This window comes from Procambarus clarkii, chromosome 40, assembly GCF_040958095.1.
Source record: "Procambarus clarkii isolate CNS0578487 chromosome 40, FALCON_Pclarkii_2.0, whole genome shotgun sequence".
NCBI lineage: Eukaryota > Metazoa > Arthropoda > Malacostraca > Decapoda > Cambaridae > Procambarus > Procambarus clarkii.
This window is the reverse complement of record NC_091189.1, coordinates 11,225,216-11,250,613: the sequence shown is the minus strand read 5'-3', so window position 1 is coordinate 11,250,613 and position 25,398 is coordinate 11,225,216. Positions and strand designations below refer to the sequence as shown.

Here is a 25,398-nt window from a genome sequence, read left to right as displayed (position 1 = left end):
ATCCTCAGTCGCCCGGAGAACATCCTCAGTCGCCCGGAGAACATCATCAGTCACCCGCAAAACATCATCAGTCACCCGGAGAACATCATCAGTCGCCCGGAGAACATCATCAGTCACCCGGAGAACATCGTCAGTCACCCGCAGAACATCATCAGTCGCCCGGAGAACATCAGTCGCCCGGAGAACATCCTCAGTCGCCCGGAGAACATCATCAGTCACCCGGAGAACATCATCAGTCGCCCGGAGAACATCATCAGTCGCCCGGAGAACATCAGTCGCCCGCACCAACATGTTAGACTGTCACTTAATAAGTGTAACTGCCTGCACAATCCGCGGTTCGAAATATTCCCTTATTTCACCTCTCTCTCTCTCTCTCTCTCTCTCTCTCTCTCTCTCTCTCTCTCTCTCTCTCTCTCTCTCTCTCTCTCTCTCTCGCCTCCTTCCCACACCTGTACGCGGGGAGATGTTGTACTGGCGACCCTGATGCTTGCAATTCCTCACAGTCCAACCCGTTCTCGCACTTGCTTATAGTCAATATTTGGCAGATGAATAAGTGCATATGTGACATACTAATTTATTGTAAATATTTGAGTTTGCCTTGAAATGCTGAATAGAAAACACCGACCTAACCTAACCTTCTTAGTATGTTAAGATATTACAATTAGTACTGAACTTATACCTATATTGATATTACAGTTTTATAAAAATAATAAAATATAACTAAAATATTTAAATAAATTTTAAAGTAACTCAGGATATTGTCAAATTTTGTATAAAATCTCTATTGTTTAATAAAACTGAGAGGAAGAGTTAGTGCCTTGAAAAAAACATTGGCTTGGGATATGTCACATATGTACTTATTTATAAGCCAGATAGTGACTATAAACAATGTCCTATATGTGCTGTCTTGTGCGAGAGCGGGTTGCACAGTCAGGCCGGACGTTGCAGTGTGCAACACGTTCAGCACACAGCACTGGCTGTATCACAGGCACCACTAAGCTGTGTATCCGGTAGCTGTATCCGGTGACGTCCTGATGTCTCTGTATCACAGCAACTGTCATATACACTCAGGATACCACAACAATGGTCACATACACTCAGGATACCACAGCAATGGTCACACACACTCAGGATACCATAACAACGGTCACACACACTCAGGATACCACAACAATGGTCACACACACTCAGGAAACCACAACAATGGTCACACACACTCAGGATACCACAACAATGGTCACACACACTCAGGAAATTACAACAATGGTCACACACACTCAGGAAACCACAACAATGGTCACACACACTCAGGAAACCACAACAATGGTCACACACACTCAGGATATCACAACAATGGTCACACACACTCAGGAAACCACAACAATGGTCACACAGGTCCTCGCGGCCGAGCGGAGAGCACTCTGAGATTGTAGTCGTCAGGGCCAGAATTTAATCCCCAGTCCGAGGCAGAAACAAATGGGCAGAATTTCTATCACCTGATGGCCTTGTTCACCTACCAGTAAATAGGTACCTGGGCGTTAGGTGCTACAAGCTGCATCTTGGCATGTGTAATTACCGAAGTGTAGTTACAGGATGAGAGCTACGCTCGTGGTGTCCCGTCTTCCCAGCACTCTTTGGCATATAACGCATTGAAACAACTCACAACCGGTTTTGTCCTCCAACACCTCTAACCCTGTCCATGGAGGACAGAAGAAAATGTATATATGCTGATTAGCATTGTAAATGTGTGGCCACGTCTGTGGTAGAAAATAATAATAAAAAAAACACCTCCCGTAACTTATTTCAACCATCCACCTTTCTGTTTGTAAAAGAAACTTTGTAAATTTTTTTTGCCACCTTCGTTTCCTTAGCTGGAATCTATGCCCTCTTGTTCTTAAAGTTACAGGTCTTAAGAATTCCTCTGTCAATTTTGTAATTTTCTGTTACTATGTAATGTGTAGTGATCATATCGCCTCTTTTTTTTCTTCTATCTTGTAGCTATGGCGTATTTACAGTCTCTAGCATCTCTCCGTATTCTTTATTTGCCAGTTTTGGAAGCCATTTTGTAGCATGCCTTTGGACTTTTCCCAGTTTATTAGTGTGCTTCTTGAGATATGGGCACTATACAACCGCTGCATCTAATTTTGGTCTCACAAAAGTAGTGAACGGTTTCTTTAATAATATTTCAAAATCCAAGTAATTAAAAGCGATTCTGAAGTTGGAAAATGCAGCGCAAGCTCCTCGCACAATGTTCCTTATGTGTTCCTCTGGCGACAGTCTAAGATCCAGAGCCACCCCTAGATCTCTCTCCTTGTCAGAGGTCTTTAATGCCTTTCTACATAATTTGTAGGTTGTGTAGGGTCTATTTTCTCCTATTCCACATTCCATAACATGGCATTTATTCACGATGAATTCCATTTGCCAAGTGTTGTTCCATATACTTATTTTGTCTAGGTCATCTTGAAGAATATGGCACTCGTCAGTTTCTTATCTTACCTCGTAGCCTAGCATCATCAGCAAACATGTTCATATAATTCTATATTCCTTCTGGTAGATCGTTTATAAAGACGATGAACACTGCTGGTGCAAGAACTCTGTGGTCCCCTGTGTACCAGGGTAGTGGGGAACAGATGGAGTTCACTATGAAGTGAAGTGGCTACCTTGAGGTGCTTCCGGGGCTTAGCGTCCCCGCGGCCCGGTCGTCGACCAGGCCTCCTGGTTGCCGGACTGATCAACCAGGCTGTTGGACGCGGCTGCTCGCAGCCTGACGTATGAGTCACAGCCTGGTTGATCAGTCTGGCGGAGACAGACTCCATATGCATCTTCAAATGTAGGCATGATAGGGCCCAATAGGTTCGGAGTTTTAACGGCTGATTAAAGGCTTTCAGACGCGAGGACCAAAGCGCTAAAGCTTTCCATGCATTAGTATTAGTAACAGTAAAGGAGATGACACATGATGATCAATGTTGATAACAATGGAGGTGGTGATGATGGTAATGATGGTCATAATAATGAAGGCGACGATGATAAAGAATGATAAGTGGTCCACCTTACGTTAGCAGCTTGTGTTCTTCTGGTTGCTTCCGTTCGCGTTACAGGGTCATGCGGTCCAGCTTCAGCGTTGGTTGGTCCGGGGTCTTCAAGTGGGTAGAGTGTAACTGTGTATTATTAGCTGGCTATTGATTGCTGGTCCAGATATATTGATATGCAGCGCTTCACTCATGTCTAATCTTCTATTGTCAATTGTATCTATCAATTATTTCGGTGTCGCTCGTCAAAATATCCCTGGTGATCGTCTTGTTGTGTGTGGCAGTTATATGATTATATATATATATATATATATATATATATATATATATATATATATATATATATATATATATATATATATATATATATATACACACCTGCACTATACTTCATAATACCCTCCCATCATTTAGCCTCAAGCCCCCCTAACTACTTCCTGTCACACCTTGTGACTGTCCGGGCAATCCATCCGCTCATTGGCCGGAAGACTAACAAACACTCCCGAGGAGTTAAGACAGAAAGAAAAGTTCCAATACAGGTGCTTCCTACCGCCAGGGGGGCCCTTCTGAGGGGCCCTCAACGACCACTCCCACCACACTTCCCTTGGAGTGGCCGCCTTCAACACAATTCATGAATATATTTCTTAAGTGTTTTAACCGGAAAAGTATTTATAGCGCAATGTGTCATGGTCAGCTGAGTCGACGGCTGCCCGGACGGCTCTTGGGTCTCCTACTGACACTGGAAGGCTCTTGGGTCTCCTACTGACGCTGGAAGGCTCTTGGGTCTCCTACTGACGCTGGACGGCTCTTGGGTCTCCTACTGGTACTGGACGGCTCTTGGGTCTCCTACTGACACTGGACGGCTCTTGGGTCTCCTACTGACGCTGAAAGGCTCTTGGGTCTCCTACTGACGTTGGAAGGCTCTTGGGTCTCCTACTGACACTGGACGGCTCTTGGGTCTCCTACTGACGCTGGACGGCTCTTGGGTCTCCTACTGACGCTGGAAGGCTCTTGGGTCTCCTACTGACGCTGGAAGGCTCTTGGGTCTCCTACTGACGCTGGAAGGCTCTTGGGTCTCCTAATGACGCTGGACGGCTCTTGGGTCTCCTAATGACGCTGGACGGCTCTTGGGTCTCCTACTGACGCTGGAAGGCTCTTGGGTCTCCTACTGACGCTGGAAGGCTCCGGGTCTCCTAACACCCACTGAACACAAAGTCTCTAGGATACAGAGAAATCAAAGGACTGCGCAAATAATCCCAAGCTTCAGAAGACTATACTTACCAGGACAGATATACATCACTGAGGCCAAAATTATCTTGAAGAGCGTAGCACGAAGGAATATATACTTCATATATACTTCATATATGAATATATATGAATAATATACTTCAATATATATACTAAATATATACTTCATTGAAAGTATACTTCACTGAAGAATACAAATGAATGCAATCTTGACTCGTGACTGAAGCATACAAACATACGAGACCAAACAGATGTCCGGGATAACACAAATGGATGGGATTTAGGCATACGACTGAAATATACAACTGGATGGGACACAGGGGGGAGGATAAAAATAAATGTAAACACTATGTTGCAACTACTTTATCCAGTTAAGAGCTCGTGGCCATTAATCCAAAATTAATGAATTTAGAATAAGAGAGAAATATTTATATAGGCTGAGTGGAACATTTAGGAGGCCTACTGTAGGGTTCCCATTTTCTACGCTAGGTCTCTCTCTCTCTCTCTCTCTCTCTCTCTCTCTCTCTCTCTCTCTCTCTCTCTCTCTCTCTCTCTCTCTCTCTCCACTCGATACATGAAATGCGTTGAAAATACATTAATCTTAGCACCATCCGGTTGGTCATCACACCACCACCACCACCAGCCTCCTCTAGCTACCACACCATCACCACCACAACAATCACTAGTATCTGTCTACTAGTATTTATACTGACTAATAGCGTGACACAAAACCTAGCCGACCTGCCTAGTGTCAGCACTAGTGAACCTAGGCAGCTAGAGTAACTAAGTATTTATACCAGCTGCTACGAATCAACTTAGCTGATATACACACCCCCATTCACGTTCAAAAGTTAAAAATTAAATAATCAGAAATATATATCCAAAATCATATATATATATATATAACTGAAAACTCACACCCCAGAAGTGACTCGAACCCATACTCCCACAACTGGTATGTACAGGGACGCCTTAATCCGCTTGACCATCACGACCGGACATAAGGAAGTGATAGCCGAGGCTATATGAACCACTTCCCCGCCGGCACTCGGATGGTAATCTTGGGCATAGCATTTTATCAAATCACCTCATTCTTTGGGGCACACGTGAGGAACACAAATGCAAACAAGCCTGAATGGTCCCCAGGACTATATACAACTGAAAACTCACACCCCAGAAGTGACTCGAACCCATACTCCCACAACTGGTATGTACAGGGACGCCTTAATCCGCTTGACCATCACGACCGGACATAAGGAAGTGATAGCCGAGGCTATATGAACCACTTCCCCGCCGGCACTCGGATGGTAATCTTGGGCATAGCATTTTATCAAATCACCTCATTCTTTGGGGCACACGTGAGGAACACAAATGCAAACAAGCCTGAATGGTCCCCAGGACTATATACAACTGAAAACTCACACCCCAGAAGTGACTCGAACCCATACTCCCACAACTGGTATGTACAGGGACGCCTTAATCCGCTTGACCATCACGACCGGACATAAGGAAGTGATAGCCGAGGCTATATGAACCACTTCCCCGCCGGCACTCGGATGGTAATCTTGGGCATAGCATTTTATCAAATCACCTCATTCTTTGGGGCAACACGTGAGGAACACAAATGCAAACAAGCCTGAATGGTCCCCAGGACTATATACAACTGAAAACTCACACCCCAGAAGTGACTCGAACCCATACTCCCACAACTGGTATGTACAGGGACGCCTTAATCCGCTTGACCATCACGACCGGACATAAGGAAGTGATAGCCGAGGCTATATGAACCACTTCCCCGCCGGCACTCGGATGGTAATCTTGGGCATAGCATTTTATCAAATCACCTCATTCTTTGGGGCACACGTGAGGAACACAAATGCAAACAAGCCTGAATGGTCCCCAGGACTATATACAACTGAAAACTCACACCCCAGAAGTGACTCGAACCCATACTCCCACAACTGGTATGTACAGGGACGCCTTAATCCGCTTGACCATCACGACCGGATATAAGGAAGTGATAGCCGAGGCTATATGAACCACTTCCCCGCCGGCACTCGGATGGTAATCTTGGGCATAGCATTTTATCAAATCACCTCATTCTTTGGGGCACACGTGAGGAACACAAATGCAAACAAGCCTGAATGGTCCCCAGGACTATATACAACTGAAAACTCACACCCCAGAAGTGACTCGAACCCATACTCCCACAACTCGTATGTACAGGGACGCCTTAATCCGCTTGACCATCACGACCGGATGGTCAAGCGGATTAAGGCGTCCCTGTACATACCAGTTGTGGGAGTATGGGTTCGAGTCACTTCTGGGGTGTGAGTTTTCAGTTGTATATAGTCCTGGGGACCATTCAGGCTTGTTTGCATTTGTGTTCCTCACGTGTGCCCCAAAGAATGAGGTGATTTGATAAAATGCTATGCCCAAGATTACCATCCGAGTGCCGGCGGGGAAGTGGTTCATATAGCCTCGGCTATCACTTCCTTATGTCCGGTCGTGATGGTCAAGCGGATTAAGGCGTCCCTGTACATACCAGTTGTGGGAGTATGGGTTCGAGTCACTTCTGGGGTGTGAGTTTTCAGTTGTATATAGTCCTGGGGACCATTCAGGCTTGTTTGCATTTGTGTTCCTCACGTGTGCCCCAAAGAATGAGGTGATTTGATAAAATGCTATGCCCAAGATTACCATCCGAGTGCCGGCGGGGAAGTGGTTCATATAGCCTCGGCTATCACTTCCTTATGTCCGGTCGTGATGGTCAAGCGGATTAAGGCGTCCCTGTACATACCAGTTGTGGGAGTATGGGTTCGAGTCACTTCTGGGGTGTGAGTTTTCAGTTGTATATAGTCCTGGGGACCATTCAGGCTTGTTTGCATTTGTGTTCCTCACGTGTGCCCCAAAGAATGAGGTGATTTGATAAAATGCTATGCCCAAGATTACCATCCGAGTGCCGGCGGGGAAGTGGTTCATATAGCCTCGGCTATCACTTCCTTATGTCCGGTCGTGATGGTCAAGCGGATTAAGGCGTCCCTGTACATACCAGTTGTGGGAGTATGGGTTCGAGTCACTTCTGGGGTGTGAGTTTTCAGTTGTATATAGTCCTGGGGACCATTCAGGCTTGTTTGCATTTGTGTTCCTCACGTGTGCCCCAAAGAATGAGGTGATTTGATAAAATGCTATGCCCAAGATTACCATCCGAGTGCCGGCGGGGAAGTGGTTCATATAGCCTCGGCTATCACTTCCTTATGTCCGGTCGTGATGGTCAAACGGATTAAGGCGTCCCTGTACATACCAGTTGTGGGAGTATGGGTTCGAGTCACTTCTGGGGTGTGAGTTTTCAGTTGTATATAGTCCTGGGGACCATTCAGGCTTGTTTGCATTTGTGTTCCTCACGTGTGCCCCAAAGAATGAGGTGATTTGATAAAATGCTATGCCCAAGATTACCATCCGAGTGCCGGCGGGGAAGTGGTTCATATAGCCTCGGCTATCACTTCCTTATGTCCGGTCGTGATGGTCAAGCGGATTAAGGCGTCCCTGTACATACCAGTTGTGGGAGTATGGGTTCGAGTCACTTCTGGGGTGTGAGTTTTCAGTTGTATATAGTCCTGGGGACCATTCAGGCTTGTTTGCATATATATATATATATATATATATATATATATATATATATATATATATGTCGTACCTAGTAGCCAGAACTCACTTCTCAGCCTACTATTCAAGGCCCGATTTGCCTAATAAGCCAAGTTTTCCTGAATTAATATATTTACTATAATTTTTTTCTTATGAAATGATAAAGCAACCCTTTTCTCTATGTATGAGGTCAATTTTTTTTTATTGGAGTTAAAATTAACGTAGATATATGACCGAACCTAACCAACCCTACCTAACCTAACCTAACCTATATTTATAGGTAAGGTTAGGTTAGGTAGCCAAAAAAAGCTAGGTTAGGTTAGGTTAGGTAGGTTAGGTAGACGAAAAAACATTAATTCATGAAAACTTGGCTTATTAGTCAAATCGGGCCTTGAATAGTAGGCTGAGAAGTGCGTTCTGGCTATTAGGTACGACATATATATATATATATATATATATATATATATATATATGTCGTACCTAGTAGCCAGAACGCACTTCTCAGCCTACTATGCAAGGCCCGATTTGCCTAATAAGCCAAGTTTTCATGAATTAATTGTTTTTCGACTACCTAACCTACCTAACCTAACCTAACTTTTTCGGCTACCTAACCTAACTTAACCTATAAAGATAGGTTAGATTAGGTTAGGTAGGGTTGGTTAGGTTCGGTCATATATCTACGTTAATTTTAACTCCAATAAAAAAAAATGACCTCATACATAATGAAATGGGTAGCTTTATCATTCCATAAGAAAAAAATTAGAGAAATATATTAATTCAGGAAAACTTGGCTTATTAGGCAATTCGGGCCTTGCATAGTAGGCTGAGAAGTGCATTCTGGCTACTAGGTACGACATTATATATATATATATATATATATATATGGTGGTCATGGTGGACCATGGTTATGGTGGCATGGTCATGGTGGACTTCGTGCTACGATATATATATATATATATATATATATATATATATATATATATATATATATATTATATATATATATATATATATATATATATATATATATATATATATATATATATATATATATCGTAGCACGAAGTCCACCATGACCATGCCACCATAACCATGGTCCACCATGACCACCATATATATATATATATATATATATATATATATATATATATATATATATATATATATATATATATATATATATATATATGTCGTACCTAGTAGCCAGAACGCACTTCTCAGCCTACTATGCAAGGCCCGATTTGCCTAATAAGCCAAGTTTTCCTGAATTAATATATTTTCTCAAATTTTTTTGTTATGAAATGATAAAGCTACCCATTTCATTATGTATGAGGTCAATTTTTTTTTATTGGAGATAAAATTAACGTAGACATATGACCGAACCTAACCAACCCTACCTAACCTAACCTAACCTATCTTTATAGGTTAGGTTAGGTTAGGTAGCCGAAAAAGTTAGGTTAGGTTAGGTTAGGTTAGGTAGGTTAGGTAGTCGAAAAAACATTAATTCATGAAAACTTGGCTTATTAGGCAAATCGGGCCTTGCATAGTAGGCTGAGAAGTGCGTTCTGGCTACTAGGTACGACATATATATATATATATATATATATATATATATATATATATATATATATATATATATATATATATATATATATATATATATATAATATATTTGTTTAATACACTGGGGTAAAGTGAGAGTTATCCGGTATATATGTAACTACATGAACAGAGGACATTCTTCAATGCTAAGTTTACTCAGCATTCTTGTATACTAAAAATGCTTAGTATAGTGTCTAAGATATATAAAAGATAATATATACAATACAATACAATATAGGGTTAAGAACATATATATATGTAATCTCGTCTTATCTTTAGTGAAGACGATACTGATATAATAAGACTGATTAGGCGGTCATGCTTATAAAATGCAGCGTGATACTGTCACACCCGCTAGAGTATTAATTATTAATGTCAATTTATAATAATTTATAGTCATGACCACCAGACCGGCCCCCTGGTCCACCATGACCACCGGACCGGCCCCCTGGTCCACCATGACCACCGGACCGGCCCCCTGGTCCACCATGGCCACCGGACCGGCCCCCTGGTCCACCATGACCACCGGACCGGCCCCCTGGTCCACCATGACCACCGGACCGGCCCCCTGGTCCACCATGACCACCGGACCGGCCCCCTGGTCCACCATGACCACCGGACCGGCCCCCTGGTCCACCATGATCACCGGACCGGCCCCCTGGTCCACCATGACCACCAAACCGGCCCCCCTGGTCCACCATGACCACCAGACCGGCCCCCTGGTCCACTATGACCACCGGACCGGCCCCCTGGTCCACCATGATCACCGGACCGGCCCCCTGGTCCACCATGACCACCGGACCGGCCCCCCTGGTCCACCATGACCACCAGACCGGCCCCCTGGTCCACCATGACCACCGGACCGGCCCCCTGGTCCTCCATGATCACTGGACCGGCCCCCTGGTCCACCATGACCACCGGACCGGCCCCCCTGGTCCACCAGACCGGCCCCCTGGTCCACCATGACCACCGGGCCGGCCCCTTGGTCCTCCATGACCACCGGACCGGCCCCCTGGTCCTCTATGACCACCAGACCGGCCCCCTGGTCCACCATGACCACCAGACCGGCCCCCTGGTCCACCATGACCACCAGACCGGCCCCCTGGTCCACCATGACCACCAGACCGGCCCCCCTGGTCCACCAGACCGGCCCCCTGGTCCACCATGACCACCGGACCGGCCCCCCTGGTCCACCATGACCACCAGACCGGCCCCCTGGTCCACCATGACCACCGGACCGGCCCCCTGGTCCACCATGACCACCGGACCGGCCCCCTGGTCCACCATGACCACCAGACCGGCCCCCTGGTCCACCATGACCACCAGACCGGCCCCCTGGTCCACCATGACCACCAGACCGGCCCCCTGGTCCACCATGACCACCAGACCGGCCCCCTGGTCCACCATGACCACCAGACCGGCCCCCTGGTCCACCATGACCACCAGACCGGCCCCCTGGTCCACCATGACCACCAGACCGGCCCCCTGGTCCACCATGACCACCAGACCGGCCCCCTGGTCCACCATGACCACCAGACCGGCCCCCTGGTCCATACTCACTGACCCGACTCACTTTAGAGCCACATACATGGCTCGAATTTTTTATGAACACCTCATAGAAAAACCTTCCGATTACTTCTGCATCCTCCACGCCCAGGCCTATACCCAGGTTGATCAAAGTTGTGCTCATAAGGGATTCGTGGCGGATTCATCTCCTCCCCGCCTGCCAACAGGCGGGGATGAGATGTGGTGTCGCCGGGAGCAGCCTCCTCCAACACTGCTCATTGCTTCACTACTTATACAATCAACGACGCCACACTAACCCCCCCTCCCTCCCCCTACGCCCCCCCTCCCTCCACCCACGCCCCCCCCCCCCCAAAACACATCTACTCCCTCCCTCCTCTATACTGTCTTTATTATTACTGAATCGCAATGAACTGACTGTTATTGGTTTTAAATTACGACGAAATAATCGATAATTTCCATAAGAATAATCACGTGAGCAGCAGTAGGACAATCTGGAAACGTCCATAGGCTGTTGATATCAGTAAAGTATTGCCACCGATATTCTTACCGGCTATATAGGCTTATACACAGGGGCCTCGTAGCCTGGTGGATAGCGCGCAGGACTCGTGATTCTGTGGCGCGGGTTCGATTCCCGCACGAGGCAGAAACAAACGGGCAAAGTTTCTTTCACCCTGAATGTCCCTGTTACCTAGCAGTAAATAGGTACCTGGGTGTTAGTCAGCTGTCACGGGCTGCTTCCTGGGGGTGGAGGCCTGGTCGAGGACCGGGCCGCGGGGACACTAAAGCCCCGAAATCATCTCAAGATAACCTCAAGATTATATACGTGGCGGTGTCGGTTGTGTGAGCCGGATGCACAAATGAACTATGGTTTCGGATAATGTTTCAGTATAAGACAGCTGTAATAGGCAGGCCTAGCTTAATGGCTGCAAACTCACTGTCAATACACAAATGTTTCTAGATAAAACCCCTCATCTTTATAGTTTGTGTCCCCTAAGGTAACGATAGTCCCTCGTTACCTATGAACGGACACAGACTGCCAGTCGCACAGTAACACACACTACCCCATCACTTAACACTGAGACAAACATCAATTAAGGATTAAAGAATTAAACATTTACACGCGCAGGACGATGGTATAAGGATCTGTGAGCTGGAGAGCTGCTACCCGCAACACAGAAGCTTCCCCCGTGCCCTGAGTGCTGGTGCCCGCATGCCCTGAGAGCTGGTACCCCCGTGCCCTGAGAGCTGGTACCCCCGTGCCCTGAGAGCTGGTACCCCCGTGCCCTGAGAGCTGGTACCCCCGTGCCCTGAGAGCTGGTACCCCCGTGCCCTGAGAGCTGGTACCCCCGTGCCCTGAGAGCTGGTACTGGCACCGCAACAAAGGGCATCGTGGAGGCAGGGGGACAAGCAAGCCAAGGAAGCCTCGCGTAGAGGCAAGGAAACTCAACCTTTTTTTCACCACCACCCCCATCCCACCTCACTTTGGAAGGCACTAGAAGCTTTGGAAAAAAGTGGGAGAGGGAGAGGAAGAGGAAGAGGGAGAAGAAGAGAGAGAGAGAGAGAGAGAGTTAGTTCGCCTCCAGCGCAAGGTGGACTCAGGGGAGTAAACTGTTTACACACTCCAATTCCAGTTCTCCGCATACATCTGTGCGTGTGTGTAAAGTCAATGTAAACACCGTCCACTGTACTGTAACCACCTGCACTCAGTAACCAGCCCGTCCTCCTAAGGGTAATATCAAGAAAACAGTCTAGTTAAAGTGCCTTTTCCTAACCTACCTGGTTGATATCTGGTTGATTGGGTTCTGAGAGTTCTACTCCCCACTGACTTGTGAGAGTTTGGTCCACTAGGCTGTTGCTTGGAGCGGCCAGCAGGTCCACATATCCACCACAGCCCGGTTGGTCCGGCACTCCTTGGAGGAAACAATCTAGTTTCCTCTTGAAGATGTCCACGGTTGTTCCGGCAATAATTCTTACGCTCGCTGACCGAGGACACAAAACAAAAAACGGAACAGTACATCACTTTCGCGAGCCGCTTCCATTTTCTAGTTTTGACCTTATTGTACCCATACGATCGCAATGCGACGTTCTTTGCAAGAGAACAAAGGAGGAACGTTCTTTGTAGGTTGGAGGAACGACGCTCGGGACTAATCAACTACGCTCTCCCTCACTTTACACTCAACTCTTGCTTACTGTGATGGAATGATGGGTACGACAGACGGAGATGTCTGCCAAGTGGAGATGACGATACAAGTCACAAAAGTGTACCCAAGATATGGGTTCGCCAAACGGATTTTGTAACCCTAATCTAATCTAATCTTTTGTAAGCCTAATCTAATCTTACCCAACCTAACGTAATTAAAACTAACAGTCTAACTTATACCTAATACATCCTAACCTAACAACTTAAACCGGGTTTTAGCTAACAGAAAACGAGCTTTGTGTGATTTGATCATACTCCCCCTTAACCTCCCCCCCCCCCCAAGTCTGCCAGTCTTGCCAACTCTCGTGACCACTCAAGGGTAAAAGGATATCATAATCCACCTAACCTATCGTGTCCGCTGCATTGAGAACGTGAGATTTGCGAGTCGTTACTCTTCTTAATACATTTGTAACGTTGGTTACGGTAAGGCCAATAACGCGACCATTTAGTTATAAAAGGACGGGTTGCAGTCTGCCCCGCCCACCTAGTGCTCTTTATTTATATTTTGCCGATATTCAAGTTCTTTATCATAAAATTATCTGGAAAAGAAGTTGTGGCTGGACGTGGCGTCTGCTCCCACTACTACTACTGTCAGTGCAGTCTACTTGCTGACCACCCGTACAGGGTACCAGTACGCCTATATCCTAACACTTCTACTCATTTGAATTTCTAGTTTTCACTTGTGTGTTTGAGAATGTGTGTGTTTCGATGTTGATTTGGTGGTGCTGGAAGCGGTTTATGGTGGCAAATGCAATGGTTTCGTGGTGGTGGTAGTGATTTGGTGATGGTGCTGTATGGTAATGATTTATTATAGTGATGTTGATGACAGTTTGGTGGTGGGTTGTATCCTAGTGGGAGGCACCGAATGTGGTGAAATATACTCAATAAATCAGAACACATTCAAATTATACCAATCATAGCTACTTAAACTCGATAAAACTTGTTCGCACTGCAGCCCTTACTATCTTGAGGTTATCTTGAGATGATTTCGGGGCTTTTTTTTAGTGTCCCCGCAGCCCGGTCCTCGACCAGGCCTCCACCCCCTAGGAAGCAGCCCGTGACAGCTGACTAACACCCAGGTACCTATTTTTTACTGCTACTACTACTAACCAAGTTTTCAACCATAGTTTTAACCATGTTTTTACTAACAAAGTTCAAACATCTTAAGTATTTTCTTCGTAACAATTACCATGCTATTAATTACCATATGTAGCCATCAATGTTTGTCATCCGGATTAACTGCAAACTGGGCAATCTTGAGGTTATCTTGAGATGGTTTCGGGGCTTAGCGTCCCCGCGGCCCGGTCATCGACCAGGCCTCCTTCTTTTGTTACACCCCTCCAGGAAGCAGCCCATAGCAGCTGTCTAAATCCCAGGTACCTATTTACTGTTAGGTAACAGTAGCATCAGGGTGAAAGAAACATTTTGCCCATTTGTCCCCGCCTCCACCGGGAATCGAACCCGGAACCTCAGGACTACGAATACGAAGCGCTGTCCAGTCAGCTGTCAGGCGCCCTGGGGCAATATCAACAGAAAAGATCACATAACGTGTTCAACCAGTAGCCTGTACAACCACTATTCTATACGGAGTAGCCTGTACAGCCAGAAGAGACTATGCGGATATACATCAAGTATATGAAATACCGTTATTCAATGTAAAATTCTGTACGTTTGCAGCAATAATTACGAAGGTTACTGACAAGTTTCTTTCAGGAAAATATAAAGATGCGGGTAGCCGACGTGTACACAAATATCCACGAGCTGGTTGGTTATTTGCTTAGCTAAACGAACTAGAGGGTTCAGTTTCTGAACCGATTATGTGCCTCTGTAATCCTTTACACCACCGCCCACGGGATGGGTATGGGGTGCATAATAAAGAAAGAAACTGAATTGAGGTTGGTCACCAATGTGTACACGAGCAGGGTGGTAGGCTATGTTGTCGCTGGCCTTGCCATGTAGGTGTGTTCAGATACTCTGCTGCAAACCGCAAGTCCTTCAAGCGTACAGTATCTACACAAATGTTTTAGTGACTTCAATGGCGCTAATCCGATTCTCCTGACGTGTGTTTTAAACCCCTCCCAAACCGTTCACTCAGCGCTTAGAATTATCCCAATCCGTTCCCTCAACGCTCAAAACTCGCCCAATCTGTCCCCTTCCGTGTTCAGAACTCGTCCAATCCATCCCCTTAATGCACAAAATTCGCCCAATCAACACTCAGAAAGCGAAAGTGTTTTCAATCCATTAGTCTTATGCGAGCAATGTTTTACTTGCAAATAAGGGAACGTTTTGAGTTTGCAAAATGTAGCTAGGCTGTATTCTCCAGACAATAGATAGGTACATAATAATTTAAACTTGGAAGATATTAGAGGGACTGGCTCCAGATCTGCACACGGAAATAACTCCTTGCGAGACAAGGAGGCGGCAAATAGCACGATTGAAAAGCAGAGATGCAACACATACGCTGAGAGACAATTCTATTAACATTAAGGGCACAATCGACTTGATAATGGTCCGGGACGGACCGAAACGTCGTCGTCTCACCTTCTGGTGTATGGTCTGGTCATCAGGCCCCAAGACCTTTCAATACGTCCACTTTAAACATAAGGGATTTAGTGTCTCTAGACTAAGAGAGAGATAAACGGTCATGAATAAGCATGACCAAGGCATAGCTCTTAACTCGTGGCTCTACCTCATGGCATAGCCTTGCCTCAAGGCAAAGCCCTGCTTCACAGCATTACCCCAGCCTCATGGCATAGCCCTGCTTCACAGCATTACCCCAGCCTCATGGCATAGCCCTGCTTCACAGCATTACCCCAGCCTCATGGCATAGCTCTGCTTCACAGCATTACCCCAGCCTCATGGCATAGCCCTGCTTCACAGCATTACCCCAGCCTCATGGCATAGCTCTGCTTCACAGCATTACCCCAGCCTCATGGCATAGCCCTGCTTCACAGCATTACCCCAGCCTCATGGCATAGCTCTGCTTCACAGCATTACCCCAGCCTCATGGCATAGCCCTGCTTCACAGCATTATCCCAGCCTCATGGCATAGCCCTGCTTTACAGCATTACCCCAGCCTCATGGCATAGCCCTGCCCCATGTCACCAGCTCTGCAAACCACGAGTTTTAAAAGAATTTGTCCCGAGAAGCGAGTTTATTGGGCAGCATCATTCATCCTGTGAGTGAACTCCACCCTCCCACCCTAATAGGAAGTTAGGGTGGGAGGGTGGGTTGTCCTTCCTGTGACTTGTATCAAGGCGCAACCCAGACGTGACTGTCTCGATTAATCACTTCTTCAAACAAAAGAATTTAGCCCACCCTAAACCTTATGTTATCTTGAAGGTGCAGATTAGGGGAATATTTTACAGAACAGTATCTAGTATTTCAGTAGTGACAAACAGTATTTCACTGGCACGTCATTTATACCTCCCACCAAACTCACCCGCCCCACCCTTTTAAAACCCGCCCCACCTTTTAAGACCCGCCCCACCTTTTAAGACCCGCCCCACCCTTTTAAAACCCGCCCCACCTTTTAAAATCCGCCCCACCTTTTCAAAACCCGCCCCACCTTTTAAAACCCGTCCCACCTTTTCAAAATCCGCCCCACCTTTTAAGACCCGCCCCACCTTTTCAAAATCCGCCCCACCTTTTAAGACCCGTCCCACCTTTTGAAAATCCACCCCACCTTTTAAGACCCGCCCCACCTTTTAAGACCTGCCCCACCTTTTAAAATCCGCCCCATCTTTTAAGACCCGCCCCACCTTTTAAAACCCGTCCCACCTTTTCAAAATCCGCCCCACCTTTTAAGACCCGTCCCACCTTTTCAAAATCCGCCTCACCTTTTAAGACCCGTCCCACCTTTTGAAAATCCACCCCACCTTTTAAGACCCGCCCCACCTTTTAAGACCTGCCCCACCTTTTAAAATCCGCCCCATCTTTTAAGACCCGCCCCACCTTTTGAAAATCCGCCCCACCTTTTAAGACCCGCCCCACCTTTTAAAATCCGCCCCACCTTTTAAGACCCGCCCCACCTTTTAAAATCCGCCCCACCTTTTAAAACCCGCCCCACCTTTTGAAAATCCGCCCCACCTTTTAAGACCCGCCCCACCTTTAAAAATCCGCCCCACCTTTTAAGACCCGCCCCACCTTTTAAAATCCGCCCCACCTTTTAAAACCCGCCCCACCTTTTAAAATCCGCCCCACCTTTTAAGACCCGCCCCACCTTTTAAAATCCGCCCCACCTTTTAAAACCCGCCCCACCTTTTCAAAATCCGCCCCACCTTTTAAGACCCGCCCCACCTTTTGAATATCCGCCCCACCTTTTAAGACCCGCCCCACCTTTTAAGACCTGCCCCACCTTTTAAAATCCGCCCCATCTTCTAAGACCCGCCCCACCTTTTGAAAATCCGCCCCACCTTTTAAGACCCGCCCCACCTTTTAAAATCCGCCCCACCTTTTAAGACCCGCCCCACCTTTTAAAATCCGCCCCACCTTTTAAAACCCGCCCCACCTTTTCAAAATCCGCCCCACCTTTTAAGACCCGCCCCACCTTTAAAAATCCGCCCCACCTTTTAAGACCCGCCCCACCTTTTAAAATCCGCCCCACCTTTTAAGACCCGCCCCACCTTTTAAAATCCGCCCCACCTTTTAAAATCCGCCCCACCTTTTAAGACCCGCCCCACCTTTTAAAATCCGCCCCACCTTTTGAAAAAAAAACTCGCCCGCTCTTTTAAAACTCGCCTCTCTGTTATTTGAAGCTCAACAGTGAACCCATCCATTACAAAAGCCTCACTCATTTCAGGATTCAATCTAATGCAATCAGAGAAGCAAGCCTGTAACTGCCCTGAACCGCTCCTAGTCTGTACCAAAAAGCGTACACCCATTCCCGGTCCAATGTTGTGGTGTAGTTAAGTTGTGGGCACTACAGGAGGTGGTGGTGGAGGTGTGGTAGAGTTGTGGGCACTACAGGAGGTGGTGGTGGAGGTGTGGTAGAGTTGTGGGCACTACAGGAGGTGGAGGTGGGGGTGTGGTAGAGTTGTGGGCACTACAGGAGGTGGAGGTGGGGGTGTGGTAGAGTTGTGGGCACTACAGGAGGTGGAGGTGGGGGTGTGGTAGAGTTGTGGGCACTACAGGAGGTGGAGGTGGAGGTGTGGTAGAGTTGTGGGCACTACAGGAGGTGGAGGTGGAGGTGTGGTAGAGTTGTGGGCACTACAGGAGGTGGTGGTGGGGGTGTGGTAGAGTTGTGGGCACTACAGGAGGTGGAGGTGGAGGTGTGGTAGAGTTGTGGGCACTACAGGAGGTGGTGGTGGGGGTGTGGTAGAGTTGTGGGCACTACAGGAGGTGGAGGTGGAGGTGTGGTAGAGTTGTGGGCACTACAGGAGGTGGTGGTGGGGGTGTGGTAGAGTTGTGGGCACTACAGGAGGTGGTGGTGGAGGTGTGGTAGAGTTGTGGGCACTACAGGAGGTGGAGGTGGGGGTGTGGTAGAGTTGTGGGCACTACAGGAGGTGGAGGTGGGGGTGTGGTAGAGTTGTGGGCACTACAGGAGGTGGTGGTGGGGTGTGGTAGAGTTGTGGGCACTACAGGAGGTGGTGGTTGGGGTGTGGTAGAGTTGTGGGCACTACAGGAGGTGGTGGTGGGGGTGTGGTAGAGTTGTGGGCACTACAGGAGGTGGTGGTGGGGGTGTGGTAGAGTTGTGGGCACTACAGGTGGTGGTGGTGGGGGTGTGGTAGAGTTGTGGGCACTACAGAAGGTGGAGGTGGAGGTGTGGTAGAGTTGTGGGCACTACAGGAGGTGGTGGTGGGGGTGTGGTAGAGTTGTGGGCACTACAGGAGGTGGTGGTGGAGGTGTGGTAGAGTTGTGGGCACTACAGGAGGTGGTGGTGGGGGTGTGGTAGAGTTGTGGGCACTACAGGAGGTGGTGGTGGGGGTGTGGTAGAGTTGTGGGCACTACAGGAGGTGGTGGTGGGTATATTGATCCACTAGCGGCGTCCCTGACTGGTGACCCCCCCCCCCCCTCTTTCTCTCCCAGACTTCTTCCCTTCCCACCCACCTCTCTCTCTCTCTCTCTCTCTCTCTCTCTCTCTCTCTCTCTCTCTCTCGCTCTCTCTCTCTCGCTCTCCCTCTTTCTCGCTCTTCCTCCTCCTCTCCCTCTCTCCCCAACTCTCCCCGTCACCAAATGATCTCACTAGGCTCCCCCCCCCCTCCGTTCTCACCAAGTGATCACTTTCCAAATGTCTTTGTCCTTGCTCTACAAATTTCTGTGCTTATTCCAGTTTCTTTATATTAACTTCCACACAGTCGTCTGGCCCATTTTCTTTTGTCTTGCGTTCATTGTTTTAAAGTTGACTATGCTTCCATATTCACGAAATGTGTTTCAAACCCCCATTTACAATGATCTATTTTAATGAGTATTGATTTATATATTTCTATTTGGTCGTTTTTATTTATAGGTTACTAGATGCGGCGCCTGTCCTTGCTTCAACACCTGTGGCTTTATTATTTATTTTAAGTTATTTCAATTGTTATCACTTTCTCCATCTCTTCCCTTACGCCACGCTCTCTCCAACCTCTGCCCAGTTACCTTAATAAGACCCTAAGCATCCCACCACTCTTTATCCCCACCCCAATATTCTTCCCCCCAATCTTTCGTCAATAACCCCAAAACCCCACCCCCCAATCCTTCGCCACTAACCCCCAAGTCCTACAATCCTTCCCCAATAACCTCAAAGCCATCACCCCCCCTCTCCCTCAATCATTTCTTTGCGCAATTGCCTCGGTTCCAAGACTTTTCCCCAGCTGTCGAAGAAGTGTTAGTGGTGCATCGGTTTTCAATATAGCGGAGGACGTGCTCTCTCTGCTACAACATTCCCTCATCACAGTGCGAGTGTTTCCTGGAGTACATGGCGGCGGTTCCTTGGAGGAACACCCTGACGGTACGAGGTTCTTCAAGACCATAAGTAATCAAGTGGCATTCAACTGACGTATGGGGTAAGTGGTATGACTAGGTGGTGCGATGCGTTCAAAGGGCTTAGCCTAAGTGGTATGGCGAGTACTAGCGTGCAAGTGGCATGCCTAGCGCAACAGTGCCGTAACGTGGAGATAACGGGAGGTAGCTCCCATTATCCCATGCGTGGCAGCTCCCATTATCCCATGCGTGGCAGCTCCTATTCACTCGTGCGAGACAGCTACTTTACATCCATTTTCCCATTAGTTTATTTGCCCAAATTAGGCTTATCTCTTTACCTTGGCTTTGATTCTTTGTTCCACACTTCTGTGATCATATTTTTTTCTTAGCAACACTTCCTTCTAAACCTAAACTTATCCAGGCTAACTTGAATCTAATATTTCCAATTCTACTGTATTAACGTGATATTTTAAAAAATGTCTATTGATTCCTTACGGTCTTCTCAATCACCTTATATGATAGATTATACAAATGACACTAGAGTGTAATGCCGTCTGTCCCTTATCTTGCCCACTGACACTACACTGCTTGTCTTCCAATCTTGTGGGTTCTGTTTGTTTTCGTTTTTCAAGAGATTTATACTGTGTGCCAGAGTTAGAGGAAGCCTAGTCAGACATAGATGGGGCCGCGAGGACAATAATCCTCGGAAGTATCTAGAGGTAGGTAGTGGTCATCACAACACTACAGTTCCCTGGCTTAGTACCCAGGGGGCCAGATTCACGAAGCAGTTACGCAAGCACTTACGAACCTGTCCATCTTTTCTCAATCTTTGGCGGCTGTGTTTATAATTATTAAACAGTTAATGAGCTCCGAAGCACACGGAGGCTGTTTATAACAATAACAACAGTTGATTGGGAAGTTTTCATACTTGTAAACTGTCGGATAAATGTAACTAAAGCTGTCAAAAGATTGATGAAAGATGAACACGTTCGTAAGTAATTGCTTAACTGCTTCGTGAATCTGGCCCCCAGGGTGAGATCCTATCTGGTCCCACTACCTTAGTTGTGTCCAGTTCCAGCAGCTGCCTTAAGTCATCTTTATTTACCTTGTTCCCGGCCCACCCGGTGCAGGAACTTCCTGGAACTTCCTCTTGCTCTATTGTGAAGCCATCCTGGAATCTCCTGTTGAGTTCCACACACGTATATCTGTCATTCTCTGTGAATGAGTCAGATGGAAGTGAGAATGTTTACAATCTGGGGCAAGACCAAGCACCCCAACATTTCTAGAGCCTAGTATGCTTGATCTATGGAACAAATTACCTGGTAACATAATAGATGTTGGATCCCTTGATTGTTTCAAGCGTAGGTTAGACATACATATGAATGATTTTCGATGCATATATGTAGGAGATACTTCCTATGGATCAATAGGCCTTCGGCAGCTTCCTTAATTTTTATGTACTTTTTAAAGTTAGTGGAAAGGACGAAAAAAAGGGTCAAGTGCCCGCACGATCACCAGATCCAATGGACCTTTCCTAACCCGTGGAACTATCAGGAGAAAGCGCCAAGCCATTACGACTATATAGCCCTGGGAAGGGGGTCAGGATAAGGATTTGGGATGGGACAGGGGGGTGGGGGAGGGGAAGGAATGATGCCCAACCACTTGGACGGTCGGGGATTGAACGCCGACCGGCATGAAGCGAGACCGTTGCTCTACCGTCCAGCCGAAGTGGTTGGACAGCAGCCTGAGGAATACGGTGTACAGGGAGTGGCACACCAAGAACTTTAGGCTGGAAATAGAGCGATTTTCTGCAGCTACCCGAACAGAAACCGTTGTGCAAGTTTGCCGTTCTGTTGCTTGTCTCCGTCAACGGAACCTTGATGGTACAGCTGAACTACTTTGAAACTCTATTGAAGTGGACCGAGTTCCACAAACTATTGTTTCGCCGAATTCATATGCCACCGCGCTACACACACACACACACAAACACACACACACACACACACACACACACACACACACAAGGAATCAGGTGAAAACTGAGAACCCAAATGAACCACAGGGACATTAGAAAGAACTTTTTCAGTGTCAGAGTAGGTAACAGATGGAATGCATTAGGCAGTGATGTGGTGGAGGCTGACTCCATACACAGTTTCAAATGTAGATATGATAAGAGCCCAGAAGGCTCAGGAATCTGTACACCAGTTGATTGACAGTTGTGAGGCGGGACCAAAGAGCTAAAGCTCAACCCGCGCAAGCACAACTAGGTGAGTACAAGCAACCCGTTCTCGCACTTGCTTATAGTCAATATTGGCTTATTTAATAAGTGTATATGAGACATACTAATTGATTGTGAATATTTTAGTTTACCTTGAAAAGCTTCATAGAAAACACCGACCTCACCTAACCTTCTTAGTATGTTAAGATAAACATCTTATTGCTTCTTAATTACAATTATTACTTAACCTATAGGTTAAGTAATGTTAAGTAAGTAAAGTTTAAGTAAAGGTTAAGTAAAGGCCTCTCCCAATAACATTTTAGATGCATATGCTGGTGGAGCCTAGTAATGTTTTCGTGTATTTGATTGTTATGTGTTCTTTGAGTTGTAAGTTGAAATGATGAATTAGGAGCCATATTGTCAACGATAAAATGATATTTAGTTAATAAATTCCCATATTTCCCCTATGTAACAAGGTAGACATTCGACTGATGTCTAACATAACCTAACCTATTCCTATAATAGGTTAAGTAATAATTGTAATTACGAAGCAATAAGATGCTTATCTTAACATACTAAGAAGGTTAGGTAAGGTCGGTGTTTTATATGAAGCTTTTCAAGGTAAACTAGTATGTTTAGTATGTCACATATGCACGTATTTAATAAGTCAATATTGACTATACGAAAGTGCGAGAACGGGTTGGTACAAGAGTACCATCTGGACTCGACCCTGCTACCCAGTGATCACCAGTTCGTCACACTGTACCCAACTATAGGTGAGTAGATAGTGAGACCAACTAGAGAGCACTAGATATGAGTGTGCTCATGTAATGCAGTATTTGTCTTCACCAACATGGTTGCAGGTGACAACCGACAATGTCGTACGGTAGCGCCGACGACACGGTCGTAGGTGGCAACAATACCATGGTAGCAGAAGGGAGGAAAAGCCACGCACTCACCTGGTTATCCTCAGAAGAGCCCCTGGAGCGCGCCAGGAGGGAAGCTCGCGACGAGACCGCGGAGGTGAGGGCGGAGGTCGGGGGAAAGGTGGGGGAGGTACTCTGGGCGTGGGCGTTCATCTGATGAAGAGAGTCGAGCAGGTCCTGCGCCCATATCGACCACTCGTTGCCACACGCCCGCTCGCTCGACTGTGAGGTCAACGACCACGAAGGGCGTATCAGGGCGTGTTCTGACCTGCTCCGGGCCCCCACGCCCTCCCGCTCCTTCTGGTGGGCGTGGTGGGAGACTCGACGCTGTGGGATAGGCTGGTTGAGGTTGTGCTCCGAGCGGGCAAACCGGTGCCTCGCTCGGAACTTTCGGGTCGGGTGCTCGGTATCTGGGAGCGGCGGACCCCTGGGTCCCGCACCACACAAGCGGTTGACTAGGGTATCGCGAGCCTGCATGAAGACCCCCCTGGGGGAGTCTCTAGCCTCTGGCGGGAGGGCCGGCACTAGAGGCGGGCTGTCAGAATAGTTGACGCTACAGTCCAGGCGAGAGACACTACGGGCGCGGGCTGGAGTCACACTCTCCGTCTTACCCTCAGCTTCTGACGCCTCACATTCTGTCATCCCAAGGACCTCACAAGACCTGGCCAGGTTAGGTCTCGGTGCAGGGACGTAGGGCATAGTCAGCACCAGGGCACTGGTAGAGGGGCCGTGGAGGGTATCCGAGGCGGGGGGCGGCAGCAGCGGCGGCTCTGTCTCTAGACTGTCCACGCTGGAGGTGGCCGGAGTCGAGGTGAGAGACTCGGGACCTCCGGAATTAAGAGACTCTGATCTTCCCTGCAGGTCTGCCTGGGACTTCTTGGCGGGCCCGGGTGTGGTTTCTTCGGTCAGGCAAGGCGTAGACCTGGAGCCACTCCGGTGCAGCCGCTTCTTTACCGTCACTTGCGAGGACCCGCGGCTGAGGGGCGACCCCAGGAGCCAAGTGGAGGACTTAGCATGACGTCTGAGGGAAGCCGAAGGCCCCGGTCCCCTCCTGCACACGTCCCGGGAACCCATGTCCATTAGTCCCAAGCAGCGGGACACGTCCACCACCCACGACATCTTGATACATGGGCTCTGCTTCTCCCACGGTCACTCATCCAGGTGCCGTCCACCACCACCACCCCTCTCACCAATATTATACTTGCCCTTATGTCTCTCACGGGGAAACTTATCAAACAAAGTATATTTATTCTCCGTCACGACTCGTGTCACAACCCGCAGGAGAGCACCGTGTGACACTTGCAGCAGCCTGGGTGTCTCAAGTCATGAGGCGTGGTAGCCTGGGGCAGCAGGAGGTAGGTGGTGTGGAGGTAGACGACTCCGTGTGGAGGTAGACGACTCCGTGTGGAGGGACAGGTTATGGTGGTGTGGGAGCTGTCAACAGCCTGCCAGCGGTACAGGGGTCCCCATGACCACCTTCACAACACCCTCGCTCACGCGCCACCACGTGCTCCCACTGTACCTCATCCACACACGCATTCCACACCTCTAATACACTCCAACATCAATCACTAACACATATTTTCCTTTTATAATTAATACGCGACCAATTATCTACAATCACTCCCCGAATCCTTCACAGAATTTTAGATTCGCAGTATTAAATCCTCTCGGGAAAAGCAATTATAAATAAAATATATATTATGTTCCAGGTCTTTCAAAGGGCGGTCATGAGGGAGGCGACAACGCCCCTCCGCACACGGTGGGCGCCACACGCGAACTGGTGAACGCTTCCTTACTCCACCACACGCGCGCTCACGACACCCCGCCGCCGACACTTTACGGATGTCTAACTTCGCGACGATTTCCTATTTCACCACAAATACAACCCGAAACCTACAAACCAACTAGACAAAAATATTACCCCACCCATCATAATATCGTTCACTATTAGGAGATGTGAATTCTGGACATAATGAAACAGACACGATTGATGTTAACACGATCGTCCAGCAAAGCAATCGCGAAAAAATGCGACTAACGTCAGTTTTCCCAGCGTGCCTATTGTGCTTTCCGAACTGAGCGAATCTACCCGGATTTCTC

The 25,398-nt window shown here is 47.6% G+C and overlaps 1 protein-coding gene across 2 annotated transcripts in view; it reads right to left on the bottom strand.

Annotated features, from left to right (window-relative positions):
• Nucleotides 1-25,076, bottom strand: part of LOC123757888 (Rho guanine nucleotide exchange factor 3) — a 116,336-nt gene extending 91,260 nt beyond the window's left edge. The window contains exon 1 of one of the 2 annotated variants that reach the window (XM_045741805.2): nt 23,329-25,076. In XM_045741805.2, coding sequence (XP_045597761.1) covers nt 23,329-24,414 — 1,086 coding nt within the window. In that variant the 5' untranslated portion in view covers nt 24,415-25,076. The remainder of the gene's footprint in view (nt 1-23,328) is intronic. The other variant, XM_045741806.2, reaches the window with a different exon arrangement.
• Between the last annotated feature and the right edge of the window lie 322 nt (nt 25,077-25,398).